This window comes from Carcharhinus amblyrhynchos, chromosome 21 (assembly GCF_965287045.1).
Source record: "Carcharhinus amblyrhynchos chromosome 21, sCarAmb.v2.hapA, whole genome shotgun sequence".
NCBI lineage: Eukaryota > Metazoa > Chordata > Chondrichthyes > Carcharhiniformes > Carcharhinidae > Carcharhinus > Carcharhinus amblyrhynchos.
Genome location: NC_137344.1, coordinates 45868153 through 45889016, shown reverse-complemented (window position 1 = coordinate 45889016; position 20864 = coordinate 45868153). Strand labels below are relative to the sequence as shown.

General features: G+C 42.7%; 1 protein-coding gene across 1 annotated transcript in view; it reads left to right on the top strand.

Annotated features, from left to right (window-relative positions):
* The window catches only part of LOC145356398 (voltage-dependent T-type calcium channel subunit alpha-1G-like), a 313384-nt gene that overhangs the window by 46482 nt on the left and 246038 nt on the right, over nucleotides 1–20864 (top strand). Inside the window, exons 3-5 of the mRNA XM_080209098.1 lie at nucleotides 3861–3958; nucleotides 11220–11379; nucleotides 17669–17975. Of these exons, the coding sequence (XP_080065224.1) occupies nucleotides 3861–3958; nucleotides 11220–11379; nucleotides 17669–17975 (565 nt within the window). The remainder of the gene's footprint in view (nucleotides 1–3860; nucleotides 3959–11219; nucleotides 11380–17668; nucleotides 17976–20864) is intronic.

Genomic DNA, 20864 nt, shown 5'->3' with positions numbered 1-20864 from the left:
TGCAGAATTTTTCTGCGGTTTTGGTTCCCATTGAAATGGAGGAAATGTAATAATAATGACCAAATAATCTGTCTTAAATGGTACTGATTGTGGGACAATTATTTATCCAATAAATCATGAAGAATTCACCTGCTCTTCTCTCAAATAGTGCCATGAATTATTTTCCATGCACCTTTGAGAGTAGATAGGGCTTTGGTTTAATATCTCTTCTGAAAAGTGGTATCTCTGGTAGTGCAGCACTCCCTCAATACCACAATAGCCAGCATAGAATTTATGCTCAAGTCTCTTGAATAAGACCTAAATCCATAATTTCTGACTCTGCAAGAGAGCTACTGCTGACACCTAAGCATAATGATACAGCAATTCATCAGTTTGGGAAGGTGCTAGTTATATGTGCAATAATTATGCATTTTAGACATGGAAAGCTGTTTTAAAGAAGTTGACAATTAACAATTGGCATTTACAGTGAAAGTAACAAGTATTTTCAATGGAATAATGATACCTGGCAACAGAATAAAAATGAAAAAAATATTTTAAGCATTCAAACCGGTGATGAGTGCCAGCGGTTACCATGGAAATGAAATATTTTGTGGTTGAGAGCACATCACAGGCAGCCCAGAGCTGCTCCTGCTCACAATTGGCCAGTAATTTACTGCTGATTTTGCCTGTGCAAAAGTCTAAAATGAAACCATAAACACTACAGGCACAAACCGCCAAGTGGCTGTACAGACCAGCCATTACCGTGTGTGCAATCATTGACCAAACAGAACTGTGGGCATTCCACCACGTGAATGGCAGAGAATTTGCAATGCCCACCATCACACGTGGTCCAGCATGGAAATGCGAATGCTTTTGATGTTACTTTTGTAGCTGGTGGGCAAAAAGTCATTTTTGGAAAAATATCAAACATTCTCTGTTGAGCCTGATAATAATCCAGTGAGATCGCAATGTCCTGCCCCCACCCATATCATTCAATCAGCTTAAAGGTGCCAATGGTGTTTAATCACAACTGAAATACAACATTCACACTTTTCTATAGCATCAAATCCTGGATTAATGTCCTGCAGTTCTAATTAGCAAAACTAATGTTGTCCAAGTCATCGCCATTAGTCTGTCTCATAGGCCGCTCATTCAGGTTGAACCCACTGATTGCCAGCCTCTTCATTCTGATTGTCACTGAGTTTTGTAACCCTCATCCAGTCAGTTGTCAGGACCTGCTCCTTCCCCTCTCTGGAAGGTTTTCTCACTGGTGTATTACCTCACTTTCCCTGCTTCTAACATTCTCATTCACACCTTCAACATCAGAATGATCAAACTTCAGAAGCTCTTCTTGTCAGCCAACTCTACCTGTCACAAACTCCAGCTAATCCAGGACAAGGTGGCTGAGCATTTTCCAACACACAGTCCTGCTCACTTGACCAACCCCAGATCCCCTTGTGAGCCACGTTCCACATGGACATCAGCTGTATACATGACGAGGTCCACTGGCTAGATTTGCCCCAGTGGGGTAGCACAGAGTTTCTGTAGGGATATTACGTTTTCTTTCCACACAGAACGTCCTGGGTTTGAAACCAGGCACGTTTGCTGTTGAACTTTCCCCCAGTGGATTCACTTGAAGATGTTTAAGTTCACTTATGTCCCTCCATGGCCTATTCTCCTAAAAGAATTGTACACTTCTTCAGCCATTTCTCTCAAAATCAACTTATTATTTCCCTCACCTTTTCTGCACCATCAGAGGCTATACAGCAGCTACATCTTCTAGCATTCTCTGTCAAAATTACTTCATCTTCCTCCTTGTCCCCATCTGTATTAAAAAAAACTGGTTAAAAGCATGGCTGTGTGTCTGGCCCTTTGCTCCCCTTCCATTGTAGCTTAATGCTGAGTACTCTTGCTTGAATGAATGATTGAATGAATCCAGAGGTTGTAGATTCAAGTCCCACACCAGAGACTTGAGCAGACCAATCTAAATGAACATAATGGGCTGAATCGAAAGGAGTCCTCCAGACAGCAGTGATATCGAGAGGGAGGAAAGTGGGAGAATTGGAACAGAGTCACTTGCATTGGGAAAAACTGTTCCCAGTTAAATTGGTGGGATGTGAGAGACAGAGGAGGTGGGGGAGTAGAGGTAGGATGTCTAAGACTTTTTATTGGTCCACTTCAGCAATTCTCCCTAAGCAATGGGAACTTAGTGGCTGCACACCTCTTCCACACCTCATGAAGGGTTGTCAGCAAACTTTGTTGGGTCGTGTGTGTGTGTGTGTGTGTGTGTGTGTGTGTGGGGGAGGTGGGGGGGTTGGGGTGGCGGGCAGTGGGGGGTCCATTGTTTACAGACACTTGATGGCCAATTGAGGTCCTCAGCATCCAGGAGGGGGAGGTGCTGAAAGGCACCCTCTCCCCTTCACACCAAACTCTCCTTCCACCCGCACCACCCTCCCCCCTCTCCCCCTCCCCACAACTACTACCTCGGGTACCAACTGTTAACAAATGTATTCGTAGAGCTTTTGTCACATGACTATGTCTCCACGTTCTGATCGGAAAACAAAAAGACCCAAATCCTGATTGTCAACCTTTTTTCTCCACTTTCAATATTTTTATACCTGGTAAAGAGAAACGTTCAAATTAACAGAAAGAAACAACCTTTTTTTAATATCCTGATGATTTTTCTCCAGGGTGGCATGCAGCAGTGTGCTGGAGATTAATCCTCAATTCCTGGAGTCTCCAGGCCAATCCTGTCTGTCCTGGCCAGTCTTTAATATTTATCCAATATCATATTCTCATCAACACAGCGCGGTTAATGGGAGCTTGTTGTGCATAAATTGATTGCTGACATTACAGCAGTGGCTACTCTTCAAAAGTACTTTTTTGGCTGCGCTTTGGAATACCCTGAGTTTGTGGGTAGCGTTATATAAATGCAGCTTCCTTCTTTTATTTCCTGCCTGATGCCCATTGATAAAATACTATTAGATCTTATTTCATGCACCAATTCGTACTTAAAATCCCTTCACAAGTCATCAAACCCACCAGCTATTTCTTTATGGTTGGGAGCCACTATCTATTGTCCTCCCCACTTTAGGGTTGCCATTCCTCCAGGATTGGCCTGGAGTCTCCAGCAATTGAAAATCAAACTCCTTGAATGCTGCAGAGAATAAAGCAGGAGAATAATTGTAGATGCAGTAGACACAGTTGTGACTTTTACCCCCATCCCTTGAACATTTTCATTGATAAGTTATCAAAATGTTAGAGGTGAGGAAACAAAAGCAGTTTAGTTTAATCCTTTCAGACGAGAAAGAGTCAATTCTCTTTACGTGGGAAGGCAGTGTGCCCAGGAATGGATCAATGGCGGGTTTGAGATTAGAGGCCATTCAATAAAACCTCCAGAAATGCACCTAAACAAAGTTGGCAACTCAAGCTCCACGGAGAGGCCTCTTGAGCCTGACCATGTCAATTCCAATGAACCATAGGATCCCTACCATAGAATCTCTACAGTGCAGAAGGAGGCCATTCGGCCCATCTGCACTGACTACAATTCCACCCAGGCCCCATCAGTAAGGGTCCAATCTGGAGCATTAACCTAGACTTTTTCTTTCTGGTGCTAATGGGTCAGTTGTGAATGCTTGTGTTGCTTTTCCGGTCTACTGGACTCGAGGGGTTTTATATTTCTTACCTTCTTTCCCTTTTATCTCCATGTGATATACCAGAATCTGGAATAGAGATAATGTAATGCGAGCCTAGATCATGATGCTGCTGTGAAACTGTTGCAAGTGGCAGAGCAGAAGAAATGAATGATGCCCAGAAATTATCTTGTCTCTTGTCATGAGCGACCCGGAATGGATAACCATTGTTTTCTCTTTGTTTTTCAGCATGTTAGAGTATTCACTGGACCTACAGAATGTCAGTCTATCAGCTGTCCGTACTGTGAGGGTACTGAGACCACTTCGAGCCATTAACAGAGTTCCTAGTAAGTATGAAATAAAAACAGAAAATGCTGGAAAAATTCTATGGAGAGAGGAAATAGCGCAGATTTTCATCCCCAGGTTGGATTCATTGAGCTGAGAGATTTTCTGGCTCTGTGACCCCAATCTTTAATGATAGCCACCTGCAGGTGGAATTTTTGATCAGGTGGGATGGGCAGTTGCGGGGTGGGGAGCTGAAACAGGAGTTGGGGTGGGTGACCCTGGAGCAAATCCACAGGTTGCTGGGCACGAATGGGCTGGGCTAGCTCCATGTCCTGTCTCTGTGTCCAGCACTGTGTATAAATGAACAGTAATAAAACAAAAAACATCCATCACCTCACACTTTCCCTTTGCCAACCTATGCCAACTTAAAGCCATTCTATTCACATCATTTGCCCCAGTATCCTCTGTGCCAACTTAGTGCCAACTTATGCTAATGCACACACCCGCCACCATGCTTTGCCCTAATCCCTCCATATCAAATATTCTTGAACTGTTCCTTGACAGTTTTGACATTTTTTCGGTAACTGTGACAAATTTGATAATTGGACAGTTCCTCAATATTTCCATAACAACTGAACAGTTCTTGGACTGGACATCTTCTTAACGTTTCCTTGACAGTTGGACAGGACACCTTTTTAACATTTATTTGACAGTTGGACAGTTCCTGGACAGCTGGGTGCCTTCTTAACATTTCTGAACAGCTGGACATTTCTGTGACGGCTAGACCCCACTTCTGAAGCTTGACAGTTCCATTGAGTTTCTGTGTAAAAAGCATATAATCGTGTTCACTTTTCATAATCCCAAAGTTGTCCCAGCTATCCAAAAGAATAAGTTACCTCTCTAAAGATATAGCCAATTAAGGGGCACCTTAGTCAGATAGAGTGAAAAGCAGAGGGCTGATATGTTATGTTACTCTCTGATTGCCCCCTTCCCCGACGCCACCACCGAAGTTGAATTTTACCTCCTAAGCCTCATATGCTATCTAGAATCTTCCGCCACACTCCCACAGGGCATCTTTCAACCTTGCCCCAGTTACACATGAAAAGTATTCACTATTATTCCCCTCATTTTGCAACATTGCTGGCCGTGCCTTCAGCTATCACCCCCCAAAGTTCTGGAATTCACTCTCCAAAACCGCTGTATCTCTTTCTCCTCATTTAAGACACTCCTTAAAACCAAACTCTTTAGCCCAGCATTTGGTCAACTATCCTAATATCATTTCATGCAGCTCTGTGTCCAAACTCTGTTTGCTAACAGTCCTGTGAAGTGACATTCTTACATTAAAGTCACTATATAATTGCAAGTTGTTGTTTGCTCTTTCATCTTTGCCTCGCTTCTCTCCCTTTCCTCTCTGCCATAGAGTGAGGATCATATAAGGCCCAGCGCATTAAGCCAACCCCATCCTCATCATTCTCTCCAATTACTTTCATGTAAACAACAGCAAGTCAACTTTATTACCAATCAGGCAGCTCCAGAAGATGAATGGCTGAGCATTAGCTATAATTCAGACTGTCAGATTAAAAGCTAGTCATTTGGGCGATGTCATTAATAACAATTATTGTATTGGTGGAAGTGCAGTTCCCCCAGCTTTTCCAGGGCCAGAAATTATCATCTTATCAAGTTTAATGACAATCTGATAGATGATGAAAACCAAGCCTATGCTGTTTAATTGTTGCTATAATTAGGTAAATTAATTTTCGAATCAGCTCGCCATAGCTCATATCTGTGAAATATAATTTTGGTTGAATCGGGACATAAGGGGATGTGATAGGACAACTAATAATTGCATCCATCATTTTCATCAGTATTAACAGTTGTCAGAAGTGATTTTATCAGCAGCCATTAATTCTCCCCTTTCTATGAAGTATTTTTGGATTGGATTAAATGAGTAATTCTGAACGCGGGAGACAGACACAAATGTCAATTGGATCCGCATATTTTCAGTCACAATTATTGAAGCATTTTCTTCTTTGTTGTTGGAACATTTTGGAGTTGAAATTCGATCTCTTTTGGTGCAAAATTTCAGTTTAGGGGGAATTGAAATGTGGAGTCATTGTGGATTTGGTAAAATGTCCAAATGCTTTAGGCCTTACTCTATACGGGAGAGGGGAAAAACAAAATAAAGAGAAGGGCTAACAACAGAGCTTGCATTTATATAGCACCGTTGATGTTGTAAAATATCCCACAGCACTTTTTCTTATTCATTCACAGGATGTGCTAGCTAGGCCAACATTTATTGCCCAGGCCTAATTGTCATTGTGAAGGTGGCTGTAAGCCGCCACCTTGACCCGCTGCGGTCCATGTGCAACACTGCCGACAGTGCTGTTTGAATGGGTGTGCTATGCTTCTTGGATGTGTTATCAAGTAGAATTCAACAGTGAATCAGATAAAGAAATATTAGGACAGATGATCCAAAGCTTGGTCGAAGAGATTGAGTTTTTAGGGATTTAAATGAGGAGAGAGACAGTGAGAGGTGGGGAGGTTTGCCGAGGGAATTCCAGCGCTCAGGCTGCTGGCAGCTGAAGGTGTGAAAGGAAGGAAAGTGTGATAATTCCAGTTCACCAATTAGGTAAATAACGACGGCAACATTTTTTATTGACTCATTTTTACGGAATGTGGGCATTGCTAACTGGGTCAGCATTTTTTGTCCATCCCTAACTCCCCTCCATTTCAGAGAGCGTATGAGAGTCAATCACACTGCCGTGGATCTGGAGTCACACGTGTAAGCCAAACTGGGAAGGACTGTAGATTTCTTTCCCTAAAGGACATTAGTCTATTTACATATAACTATAATACAGAGGTTTGCAGCCTCACGGCTGCCAATCAGTTTCCAGGATTGTACTGATACAGAAGCCCATATTTGCTACGATGATCCCTCACCCTGATCAGTTACCCAGGTTACATGACCCTCTCAGCAGATTGCCCCATGAAGGAAATAAACACAACAGAAAGTTCAGCCCGTTCTAACGTGCACCGTTGAACCTGGTGGACAGACACTGTTGGTTTAGTATCAACATGCTTCAAAGTAGTTCCTGTTCATGAACAAGGGAAACAAATTGCTGTCCCAGAAATTCCACCAACTATACCTGACCTATATTAACCCTGTGGATAATTCTTGCCAAATCAGGAAGTGTATGAGTTCACAGTGGGGCTTTGAACATGAGCACACTTTGACTGACGGGAGAAGCTAAAACCTCCTGCTGTTGAGGGAAAGGCTTTGACTGATGTGACAAGGAAGATCTTGTTTCTGGAGCACAGCCATGAGCTGATTCCAAAGGCCGCCTTTCAGCACAGTGTCAGCCCTCAGGGATTCTTTATGGGCCTTCCCATGTCTGTTCTTATAATGGAGGTAGAACCAAAGCAGGAGGAGAGGAAATGAGAATAAGGAAATGAATAAAGCCACATCCAATGAAGACAATCCTAGCTGCAAGATTTCTTTCATGAGACTCTACAAGCCATTCTTTCCCTCCATGAGCAATCGGAATCATAGAATCTTAGAATCATAGAACCCTACAGTGCAGAAAGAGTCCCTTCAGCCCATCGAGTCTGCACCGAACAGAATCCCACCCAGGCCCTACCCCCATATCCCTACATATTATACCCACTAATCCCTCTAACTTACGCATCCCTGGACACTAAGGGGCAATTTCTTAGCTTGGCCAATCAACCTAACCCGCACATTTTTGGACTTAAGAGGTCTCCTTAAGACTAATGGTTCATTAAGAAACATTGACAGAATTGCATATCCAATTGCAAATTGACCTCGAAAAATTCTCTCCAAAAACACCATTTCAGAACACTGCACCAAATGTCACAAAATGGCCCTACTTTTATAAGTGTTTCTTATTGCCATTGTGCTTTGGCCTGTTCTGTTTCTAAATCTGTCTTGGTCGTGTACTGAGGGGACACTTAGAGCAGAGGATGCTGTTTGCAATGGTAATAAGAGCCTTTGGTCTCTGTGTTTCTGAATCCCATGAGGACACTGGTAAGCTGCAACTCCATGGGTAAATTCATCCTGTATCTTGGCACCCACATGAGCAGATATCCGAGGAGCACATGCTGCAAGCCTCTGCCTATTTATATTAACCTACATCACAGATCGTGGGCAAGCTCAGTGTAACTGCCTAACACTGCGTTCAGCACATGTTCCAATGGGATAATAGCACCATCACAATTTTGGGCCTCCTGTGTTTGCCTTTTCTCCTCCCCTCCCCTGAGAATGCTGACTCTTGATGGGGTGCTGATACAAAGTGCCTGATAGTTCTTGAATACTCCGACAGCGGAACCACTAGAGCTAATTCCCATCCTGCCTTCACACAACGTCCACTCAATATCCTTCTTCCGGAAAGTATTCAGGGGCTGGTGAATCTCCCAGCTCCCTAGCTTACTGGTGCTGATGCTAATCATCAAACACTTGGCTGTTATCAACCAACTCAGCACCAATTTTGATTTTTTTATTTATTCATCCAGGGGATGTGAGCATTGTTGCTGAGGCCAACATTTATCGCCCATCCCTAATTGCCCTTGAAAAAGTGATTTTGAGCCACCTTCTCAAAATGGTGCATTTCATGTACTGTAAGCACACCCACAGTGCTGTTAGGAAGGGAGTCACAGATTTTGACCCAACAACAGTGAAGGAAGGTAATCTAGTATCGTGTCAGGATGTTGAGTGACTTGGATAGGAACTTGCTAGGTGGTAATCCCATGCATCTGCTGCCCTTGCCTTTCTAAGTGATGGAGCTCATGAGTTTGGAGGATACTGTTGAAGGATTGAGCATCTACTTTTTGCAGCTCAGCCCATCAACTCAGTAGGACTGTTCTTGTTGAAGCTGGCAATTATGAGACCTTTTGATTGAGTCAATAGGGAGAAACTGTTTGCACTGGCAGAAGGTTTTGTAATTTTGGGGGAAAGATGGTAATGTAACTAGGCCAGTAATTCAGAGGTCCAGCTTAATGTTCAGGGGACAAGGGTTCAAATCCTACCACAGCCATTGGTGTTTAAATCCAGCCAGTTACAGAAAATACCTAAGAGGCTCAAGGTGAGATGTCACTTGTGCAAGATAAGTTCTGAGATTCACATTTCATGGTGCATTTCTTCATTGCTAAATGCGCTGGCTAATTCTCACATTAATGATGGCATTAAACACAATTATTTTTCCAGAAAGATTTGACCCAAGGCAGAATCTAAGACTCCTTATTGTTGAGGGAAAGCTGCTTTGTTGTGGTTGAATTATTTAGGGGGCAGGGGGAACTCTATTTGAGCAAAGCACTGATGTCAATGTTTCAGCATTGTGCCATAAAGTTACACACTCCTGAATTTTATTATTCACACATTGTCTCCACATGGGCCCTTTGGGTATTGAGTGCTCTTCACAACCTTTGGAGTGTGGAGATGTCTTATCAGCAATGATTTCATGCAAATATTTTAGATGTTAAATATTTATAGATCATTCATTCTGTGACACTTTTCTATCTATATTTATTTTTTGACCTGTTATTGTATAGACCACCAACGTCAAAAGCGCTTTGATACTGCATGGACATTGAATAAAGATTTATGCTCAGCCACTTCTGGCAAAAGCCAGAATCGTGATAATGAATAACGTTTTCCTTGGAAGCTAATGAGATAAATGTTGAAAATCAATCAAAGCACAGCCTTGGAGCAGCATTCCATTCTATTAACCCTCCAGTTTTCTGGCTTACCTTCTGAAAGGTGCTGGATCTTTATGGGTGGGCTTCAATCTTTAGGTACCTCCACCTGGCTAATTTTCTTGATGTTTCAACATGAAAACTACTGATTGTCACAAAACCGCAAGGCTCCAATTTTAAGAAGGGGAAGAAGGAGAATAATAGAATTGTACAAGACAGAAGGAGGCCACTGAACCTATTATGTCTGTGTTTGTTTTATCAAAGCACTATCCAACTAGCTCCAGTCACTTATAGAGTCATAGAAGTTTACAGCATGGAAACAGGCCCTTCAACCCAACTTGTCCGTGCCACTCTTTCTTTAAAACTACTGAACTAGCCCCAATTGCTCACATTTGGCCCAAAACCCTCTATACCCATCTTATCCATGTAACTGTCTAAATGCTTTTTAAAAGATAAAATTGTACCTGTCTCTGCTACTACATCTGGCAGCTTATTTTAGACACTCACCACTCTCTGTGTGAAACAATTGCCCCAGAAACCGCACAGAAACCGCAGCATCTGGGTCTCCCCCAGGTGCTCCGGTTTCCTCCCACACTCCAAAAATATGCTGATCAGCTGGATTGGCCGTACTAAAAGCATGGGGTTACGGGAATAGGGCGGAGTGGGGTAGGCCTGGGTAAAATGCTGTTGGTGCAGATCTGATGGGCCAAATGACCACCTTCTTCACTGTAGGTATTCTATACCATTTTGAGAAGTCCCCTTAACAGACTCACCAACGTCTTAACAAAAAGAGGAAAGTGAGGGAGCAAAACAATCCAGTCTTTTAATTGTGAAGCTTTTGGTGCATTTCTGAACAAAATAAAGTTTAAAGTATTTTTGAACCTGGTGCAAAGACCACAAAACCAAGGTGCACACTTTGATTAAGACCTAGATATGGTTAAAAAGCAGCAAGCTATATCTGTCACAAGGGATTTCTTGGTGGCTTTAACTGTGTTCTGGTTCGGTCCTCTGCACAGTTCTCCCTTTGTGACTTAAGGCCTTCTTGATTAGTCAACATTTCTATAATCCTCCCATCTTCAAGATCTCTGGCAGCTCCAGATCTGCAGGTGTGGTAAATGGATATGAGCTTTGATACCTGAAAAAGAGATAGTGTGATAGACTGCCACAAAAGATGGAAATACTGTTTAAAACATATCAATAACTTGATCATTGAAAACGTATTGATTGTGATGCAAGTATTAAACAATATTTATTGATATATATGATCAAAAGATAACAAAACAATGCTTAATTGACAGATGTTATAAATGTATTCAAGGAGGGATGATAGGTAGTAATGAATAATTGTCATGTGATTTGCAGAGGATATCTTATCTGATTAGCCAACACAGCACGAGAGCAGTGTATTAATCCATTTGGAAACATATTAATATTAATAGATGATTGATTAACCTGACAAATGATTAATACGTTGCTATGCTGGACAATTTGTCTTGCAGAGCATTAGCAGGCTGACAAATGCTTGACAGCTGCTATCAGGTTAATGCACTCACTGGTCCCCAGAGGAGGAAAGGTAAGAAATGGTTTATTTCTTTGTCTGCTCTTATCCCACAGGTATGCGGATACTGGTGACATTACTGCTGGACACTTTGCCTATGTTAGGCAACGTACTTCTCCTCTGTTTCTTCGTCTTCTTTATTTTTGGCATTGTTGGAGTCCAGCTGTGGGCGGGGCTGCTGCGAAACAGGTGCTTTCTCGAAGAAAACTTTACAATGTGAGTATGCCTCTTCTCAATCTGTAGTTGGATTGATTAAGTACACAATTTAAAAAAAAGAACGACGGTTATCCAAGCCTGTAAACATTAATGTGTGTGCTGCATGTATTAACTGGATCCATGCCGATTGGTGAAGTTAAAACTGAGACACAGCAGCTTTCTTTGCTGGAGAGAGTTTATTGAATTGGTTCACAGTCCACTCCGACCCCTCCCAGGTGCCCCTCCATTTATACTATATTGAGGAAAACCAATCGAAACAAATTGAGGGATAAATGGAAAGGTATGCGCCCGATTTCTAGGTGTATAAATGCCGTTTAACAATGTAATTGCCATTAAACCTTAACAATGTAATTACCCACAAGGATAAAACAGTAAAAAGGGGAAATAAGAATACTGGTCTGAACTGGCCTTCTATATTTTAAATTGGAACACCTATAAAGTGGAGAAATAAGAATACTGGTGTGAACAGTTTTTTCCTTCTGGGTAATCAGACACTGACAGCATACACTATCCTAAATCTGATGCTAGCATCTTGCAGTGTTTTGCACAGAGCACAATGCCAGCTCATACAGGCAACACCGTGGCACAGCGGTTAGCACAGCTGCCCAACAGCACAGCGAGGGAAACCTCGAAAGCTTGTGCGTTTACTATCAAATAAATCGGTTGGACTAAAACCTGGTGTTGTCAGACTTTTTATTGTGTTAACAGCACAGCACCAGGGACCCAGGTTCAAAACTGGCCTCAGGTCACTGTCTGTGTGGAGTTTGCACTTTCTCCCTGTGTCTGCGTGCATCTCCTCCAGGTGCTCCGCTTTCCTCCCACAGTCCAAAGATGCGCGGGTTAGGTGGATTGACCGTACTAAATTGACCCTAGTGTCAAGGGGATTAGCAGGGTAAATATGTAGGGTTACGGGAATAGGGCCTAGGTGGGATTGTGGTTGGTGCAGACACAATGGGCTGAATGGCCTCCTTCTGCATTGTAGCAATTCCATGATACACATAACTAGAACCACCGCCACAATCACCAATGCTCGTTCCCTTAGTCTCTGAGATTGCTTGTGGCTCCAATGCCTTTGTCCAGTTCACAAGGTGGGAATTCACGAGTGGCAATTTCTCACAGACTAGGCGATGGCCAGATACTATGTCTTAGCAGCTTTAATTGAGGGGTGCATACTGGGGACAATGCCTCCTGCTCCTCTTTAGAAATTGCAGGAACTTTTGCATCCACCCTTGGTGGCAGATGGTGCCTCGATGTAACATCTCACCCAAAAGTGGGCACTTCCATCAGGGCAGCTTTTCCCTCAGTATTGTAGCAGAGCATCAGAACCATGATGTCCTGACTCGTTGAGGAGGGCAAGGGGAAGGATGGTTGGGGGGTATGGAAATGCTACCCACTAAGGCATAGTTAACATCTTAACACTTTAGGAGAGGGAGAAAATTGAGGCAAAGAAGGTAAGAGGGTGGAAATATGTTGTGAGCCAGTGAAACATGCCAGCGGTGAAAACTCTGCCTCCTTCTTGCCTGTTGAAGATTACCTTCAGGGATTGTAGAGATTTATATTCCTGTAGACAGCTCAACTGTCCCCAGCTTCTTTTAAAATATTCAAAAGTCCATTCATTAGCAATTCAACTTAATTAAGAAGCAATTAAAATCACAATTGTTTGAATATTTTTATTAACTCAATAGTGGTAGGAAGACTGCATAGGAAGCAGAGATTTTGCAATGTTTAGCTGAATGAGTCTGCTTGCTGGATTGTCACCTCTGAAATCAGAATTTCAGTCCAGAAATGATGATCAGGAGGAAATCTGTTTGCAGCTTTTCTGTGGAGTTTCCTGTCTCGCCTTGTTAATTCCAAAGACCCAACTGAATCTCTGTTCTCACTGCCAACAACATTGTTAACATTTAAAGCAAGATAAACTTGCATTCATATCGCACCTTTCACGTCCTATAAAAGCTCTTGATAGCCCACTTTTAGACCCTGGTCACCATTGAAAATGCAGTTGTCAATTTGTGCACAGCAAGCTCCCAGAAACAGCAACATGACAATAACCAGCTTATTGTTTTTGTAATTTTGAGGGACAAATATTATCAACTACGCCAGGGTGAGCTCCTCAATTCTTCTTTGAAATTGTGCCATGGAATCTTTTACATCCATCTGAGAGGACGTTGGTTTAACATCTCACTTGAAATAGGGCAGCTCGAACTGTGCAGCAGTCCCTCTGTACTGCACTAGAAGATCTGCGCCAGATTTTGTATTCAATTAGTGTGGACTACAGACCATGACCTTCTACCTCAGGGACAAGATAGTTACTACATAGCCAAGGATGTCAAGCTAAGCAATCTGTAAATTAGACTGCCAATTTTATTTCATTTCACTTTGCGCTACTGACAAGGATCAACTTTAGTCCTGTATTTTATTGCTTGTAATCGTCCCTTCCCTCCTAAGGATATTAGCTTACACTATGTTATGGTTCACCCATTCTGACGATCTGCTATGGAAGTCTTGACTGTGAATATTTCTGTGATGAACCATATTTAATCCTGTTCTCACCCACCAGTCTACCCAGACACATTATCCAGCTAGAAAGGTGAAAGTAGCAAGGCATGTAGAGAGAGTGGTTAATAAAGCACACATCGAGGGGATCTTCTGGTGGCATGCTTCTCGGGGCAGGAGACGGCGTGCCATTTGCCAGTGGTGGGATTTTTTGGGAAACTTGCAGCCATCAGCAGGACCAGAAGATCCCACTGACATGAACAGCCATAAAATTCCTGGGCTTTACTAATAGAGGCATTGAGTAGAGGCAGAAAGTAGTTCTGCTGAAGTTGTATAAGACACTGGTTTGGCCTCAGCCAGAGTTCTGGGCATTGCACTTTAGAACAAAGAACAACACTGATGACACCAAGATTGGGGGAACGGCAAATTGTGCGGAGGGTGTGGAGAGTCTGCAGAAGGATCTAGATAGGCTGGGCGAATGGGCCAGGAAATGGCAAATGGAATTTAATGTTGGCAAGTGTGAGGTGGTCCACTTTGGTAGGAAGAATGGTAGGAAGGACTATTACTTACGGGGCGAAAAAACTGCAGCAGGCGACGGTGCAGAGGGACCTCGGGGTCCTTGTGCTTGAGTCGCAAAAACCCAGCTTGCAGGTGCAGCAGGTGGTCAGGAAGGCGAATGGGATGCTGGCCTTCATAGCGAGGGGGATTGAATATAAAAGTAGGGAGGTCTTGCTGCAGCTGTATAGGGCATTGGTGAGGCCGCAGCTGGAGTACTGTGTGCAGTTTTGGGCGCCGCACCTGCGCAAAGATATTTTGGCCTTGGAGGGAGTGCAGAGGAGGTTTACTAGGCTGATACCGGAGTTGAGGGGGTTGAGCTATGAGGAGAGGCTGAATAAACTGGGCTTGTACTCGTTAGAGTTTAGAAGAATGAGGGGAGATCTCATTGAGACGTATAAGATGATGAATGGGATGGATAGGATAGAGGTGGAAAGACTCTTCCCGCTCAAAAAAGACAGTAGGACTAGGGGGCACAGCCTCAAGATAAAGGGGAGGCGGTTTAGAACGGAGTTGAGGAGGAACTTCTTCACTCAAAGGGTGGTGAATCTCTGGAATTCTCTGCCCGTTGAAGTGGTGGAGGCTGCCTCGCTAAATATTTTTAAGACGCGGGTTGATGGGTTTTTGATAAGAGAGGGGATTAAGGGTTATGGGGAGAGGGCGGGAAAGTGGAACTGAGCAGCGACAGATCAGCCATGATCTTATTGAATGGCGGGGCAGGCTCGAAGGGCTAGATGGCCTACTCCTGCTCCTATTTCTTATGTTCTTATGTTCTTAACACAGCATGGGAAACAGGCCCTTCAGCCCAACGATCCCACGCCACCATCTTAACAATGTGTTTTTCCTACTCTACCCTTGACCTATGTCTATGCTTATGGTACACCCATTGGAAACCAGATTAAGGGGAGAATAATTTAGGGACAATTTGTAGACAATGAAGGCCTTGGAAAGAGTGCTTCTGGGGATGGGGAACTTGCTTCCAGTTATGAAGATAGATTGGAGAAGTTAAGGCTATGCTCCTTGGAGAAGAGAGAGCTGTGAGGAGATTTGACAGAAGTGTTCAAAATCACAATGGTCTGGTCAGAGTAGATAAGGAGAAACTGTTCCCACTTGTGAAAGGGTCAAGAAGGAAAGGGCACAAATTTGAAATAACTGGCAAAAGAAGCAAAAGCGACATAAGGAAAATCTTTTTCACACAGCAAGTGGTTGGAGTCTGGAATGCACTGCCTTCGAGTGTGGTGGAGGCAGGCTCAGTCGAGGTATTCAAAAAGTAATTAGGCTGTTATCTGAAAAGGAAAAACATGCAGGGTTATGGGGAGAAGGCCTGGGAATGGCACTCGCTGAATGACTCATTCGGAAAGCAAAATGGGCTGAATGGCCTCCTCCTGTACTGTAACAATGCCTGATTCTGTGTTGGAGAAGGAAACACTGAGGCTGGGATGGCTTTGACTCCTTAGTGCTGGAGCACCAGAGGACATTGTAACAACCTTACTGATAATTCTGCTGTGGTCAGCTGACACAACTCAACTTAAGGTTCAGAACCAGGGCCTTTTTGAACAAATGCAGCAAGCAAAATTCTCACCTTGCAATGTGCTCTTTGCGATCTCCCATGTCCCTCACAGGCACACCACCAGTGAGAATCACCACTGTGAAACACATATAGAGGTTTATAGCATGGAAGCAGGTCTTTTGGCCTAACTTGCCCGTGCCACCCAGTTTTTACCGTTAAGTTAGTTTCAATTGCTGTATTTTGTCCATATCTCTCTACACACATCTTACCCATGAAATTGTCTAAATACTCCTTAAAAGACAAAATTGCAATGGAAATTTATCAGAGCCAAGCCTCAAGTTGTACCCACCAATACTTAAAGCTATGTTTATGAGCTTTCAATGTGAAAGCAAAGGATCCCTCAGAGATGTTAATGACCCACCATTCGACAAAACATATGTGGACTGGACCTGAATTACACTAGGAGATAATATCAGAAGTTAGGTACATGAATATGTGCAGGTTCGGTGGATTGGCTATGCTAAATGGCCCCTTAGTGTCCTGAGATGTATAGGTTAGGGGGATTGGCCATGTTAAATTGTGTAGGTTAGGGAGATTGGCAGCATAAACATGTGGGGTTTTAAGGATAGGATAGGGGGGATGGGCTTGGATAAGATGCTTTATTGGAAAGTCGGTGCAGACTCGATGGGCCAAATGGTTTCTTTCTGCACTGTAAGAATTCAGTGATTCTATGAATAGGCAGGTGTTGATTTACTGTGGAGAGGATGAAACATAGGCCTGAATTGTCAGGATGGTGGGAGATCTGAAGAGTCAGTCAGAACCCATCCCTGCCATCTCTAGCAGCCCCGATGCAATATTTTGCTCTAATGAGTGCTGATTGTCGATTGGCATAAAGGAGGACTTTGCCCCTCGCTCAAGAGGAAGTCCCACCTTACAGAGTTGCTGGCCAGTCAGATGGGCTGGCAGTTTTCCAGTCCCTCCACGCACAACGTGCCTTTTTATCTGATCCAATCAGCCAACCTTTTGTTCCTTTCCCGCTCATATACTTAATTAACTTCTTCTTAAAGATATTCGTCTCAGATACCCCTTGTGGTAGCAAGTTCCACCTGTTCAGTGGGCTCCAGAGTTCATTGTCATTTCTCAGCCTTTAACTTGTTTGGATTTGAAGCCCTGTGTGAATGAGGTGCTGGCAGTCCTTGTAGAATGACGGACAAGGACATCACAGTGTTATCAGGAGTGTTGCTTTATCACAAATACAGAGCAAGGTTCCTGCAAAATGTTTCTCTTAGATAATTTCACTCAGGCCTTTGAGTCCCTAATGGGTCAGCTCCCCATTGAGTCTGAAGCACAGCTGGGGGAGAAGACTTACCGTATCTTTGTGGTGAAGTAGTTTCATATATTGCATTATTGAGAAATTTATAAAACAGACACTGGTTTTTATTGGGAAAACACCCCCTTTTTATTTTAAACCTGACTGCTTTCTCCTGAAGCAGTTTTTGCTAACTTGAGGAAGATTGTTGGGAAAGGCATATTTGCTCACGTGCCCATTTTGCAAACATCAATTGCAAGTCCTAAGTGAGAAGCACACAAGATAATAGGAACCAGAAGAGTCTAACTGTCCACCTATCTGTCTTATTGCTACAGCTTGGAACCTCCCCCGAAGTCACATTTCCAACCTAGTTTTAAGCCACTTTCTCTCTAATACTGTTGCTTTTTCCCTTTCTTTCAAAGACCTGCCTCTCAAGAGTTGGATCGATATTATCACACCGAAAATGATGATGAGAATCCCTTCATATGCTCCCTCCTGAAGGATAATGGGATGCGCTACTGCCGCAGTGTGCCCCACAGACGAGTGAATAACATAGAATGTACCCTAGATGATACAAGTTACTACCTGTTACTGAGTAACAGCACAGACAATACCAGCTGTATAAACTGGAATCAGTACTACACCCAGTGCCAGCCTGCAGATCACAACCCATTCAAAGGAGCAATCAATTTCGATAACATTGCATACGCATGGATAGCAATATTTCAGGTACGTCGAGTTTTTCTGCCTTTATTAGATCACCTATTTTTACTGAGGCAAGCTGGTAGGCTCCATCACTTGTGGTCAATTGATTGAGATGGTTTCATTTTGAAAAACAACAAATGACTTGCGTTAATAAAGCACATTGACAATCTCAGGACATTCCACAGCAATTTACTGACAACGAGGTTCATCTTATGGAGGGAACACTGCAACTGATTTGCACACAACAAGCTCCCACAGAGCAGCAATGAGATAAATGACCAGATAAATGTTCATTTAAGTGATCTTGGCTTGGGGATAAATATGGGTGCCCCTCCCCGTCCCCATCCCCCCCAACACCACTTGTCTTCTAGATAGTGATTTGATTTGATTTATTATTGTCACGTGTATTAACACACAATAAAAAGCATTGTTTCTTGTGCGTTATACAGACAAAACATACCGTTCATAGAGAAGGGTACGAGAGTGCAGAATGTAACAGAGTTACAATTAAGTTTTAGAAGCATAGAGCGAGAGTAAAAGATAGAAGGTTTGCTGGGCATAGCTTGCAAGAAGTCGCCTCGCTCCTGCGCCTTAGAGGTCAGTTTAATGTTTCATCTGAAACACTTCCAACACTGCAGCACTTCCTCCATAATGTGGTGGGTTGTCAGCTTAGACTTTTGTGCACAAGTCTGTGAAAGCGTTGAACTGATGACCTGCTGACTCAAAGGCAATAGCGCTGCCACTGATCCACAGTTGAAAACATATTTCTCTTATTATTGTTGTAGATTGATTTGCAATTTATGTTTAACAAATCAAATTTTGCTTGATAGTTGTTGATTTTAGCATGGACATAAATATGGTCCTGGGATTCTTTGGTGCACTGCAGTGAACAGAGTTTTATCTGAGCACCAAATTCTCTTTCCTTGCTGGCAGCAGTAACGGGGCATGAATGGCTGGGAAATGGAAGCTGACATTTCCATTTACAAGATAATGTTCCTGTTCATTCATTGATATTCAGGTCTTCAAAAATGGCATCTAAGGTTAACATAGAAAACATTAAAACAAAAGAATTAGAATGAGGAGTAGTCCATAGCCTATTTTGCTGCTCACTATGGTCATAGCGGATCGTTTGCCTCAACTTCACTTTTTCACCTGCTCCCAGATCCACCAAAGATCTGTCCATCTCAATCTTGAATATATTCAATGATGAGGCATGCACAACAAACCCCTTGAGATAAAGAATTCCAAAGATTCACAACCCTCTGAGTGAAGAAGCTTCCTAAATGATTGATCCCTAATCCTGAGACTATTATAGACTTTCCAGTCAGGAGAAACAACCTCTTGATGTCTATCCTTCGACTTTTCGAGTTCTTGTATATTTCAGTGAGATCATCTCATTCTTCTAAACTCCAGAGATTATATAGGCCCAGTTTATTCAGCCTCTCACTATAGGGCAACCCTATTCCCGAGGAACCAATCTAGTGATTCTCTCTTCTATACTAAGTGTAAGTGAAACATAGAAACCAAACCTGCACACACTAGTCCAGGTGCAAGTTCACCAAAGGCCTATACAATTGAGGCAAGAATTCTTTATACTTCCACTCCAATGCCCTAGTCTTGCAAAAAAAAGTAATTTGCCTTCCAATTGCTTGCTGTACCTGTATGCTAAGCTGCCATGTTTCTTGCATGAGTGCACCCAAATCTCATTATTTAAAAGTAGCATGCCTTTTTTAAAAGAAAATCTGCTTTTCTGTTCTTTCTACCAAAGTGAATAACACTTCCCCATGCTGCCGTTTATTGCCTACTCACTTTTGTATTCCTTTGTATCTTCATTGCATCCTAACAGTTTACAATCCCACATTGTTTTCTAACTTCAGCATGCTTTGATATGTTATTCCCTGCCTTAAATAGCTGAGGTGCCAGCTCTGATCCTTGCAGTACTCCACTAGTATGTCAAAGTGAAAATGCCCTATTTATTCCTGCTGTCTGTTTCCTCTATCCATGATAACTCCATGCACCCGCATCTTGAATATTAACATTTTACTTGGCACCTGTTGAAATGCATTTTGGAAATCCAACATTGACTGGTTCCCCGACAAGTTACATAATCAAAAATCTAATATATTTGGCAAGCACCATTTCCCTTTCATAAAACCATATTGACTGTATCTAATCATGCTATGATGTTGTAAGTGCATTGTTAAGACTTCTTTAATAATAGATTTCAGCATTTTCCCATTGACTGTGTCAGACTAAGTGACCCGGAGTTCAGCTTTCTCCCTTCCTCCTTTCTTGGATAGCAGTATTACATTTGGTAACTTCCAGTCCACTGGGAACATTCCAGAACTTCGGAAAATCATAACCAGAGTATCTGGTATTTCAGTAGGTACTTCTTTTGGAACCCAAGAATGTGGGCCATCAGGTCCAGGGGATTTGTTGGCTTTTAGTCTCATAAGTTTCTCTAATACTTCTTCTCTGCTGATAGTAATACTTTAAATTCACTTTCTTTTCAAGAGATTTTCCCAAAGAATGGATAGCTATTGTGTGGAATTCTCTTCCCCAGAAAGCAGTGGAAGCTAGGTCATTGTATTTATTCATGGCAGCATGAGGCAAATTTTGACAGACAAAGAAGTCCAGGGTTTTATGGGGGAGTGGCGGTGTTGGTGGTTGGTGGTAATGGTCAGGTGGCAAAGTGGAGTTGAGAGAAAAACCAGATCAGTCCTGATCTTATTTAATTTGGAGCAGGCTTGAAGGGGTGGATGGCCTACTCCTGTTCCTAATTCACATATCCTTATGTTCATTGTTATTGTCCCTTTGGCTACCCATCATTTGGCATCATTGGACAATAGTTTTCACTCATTGAGGACAATAATATCAGCAGGAAGTAATCTTCAGTGTATGGTACCCATCCAG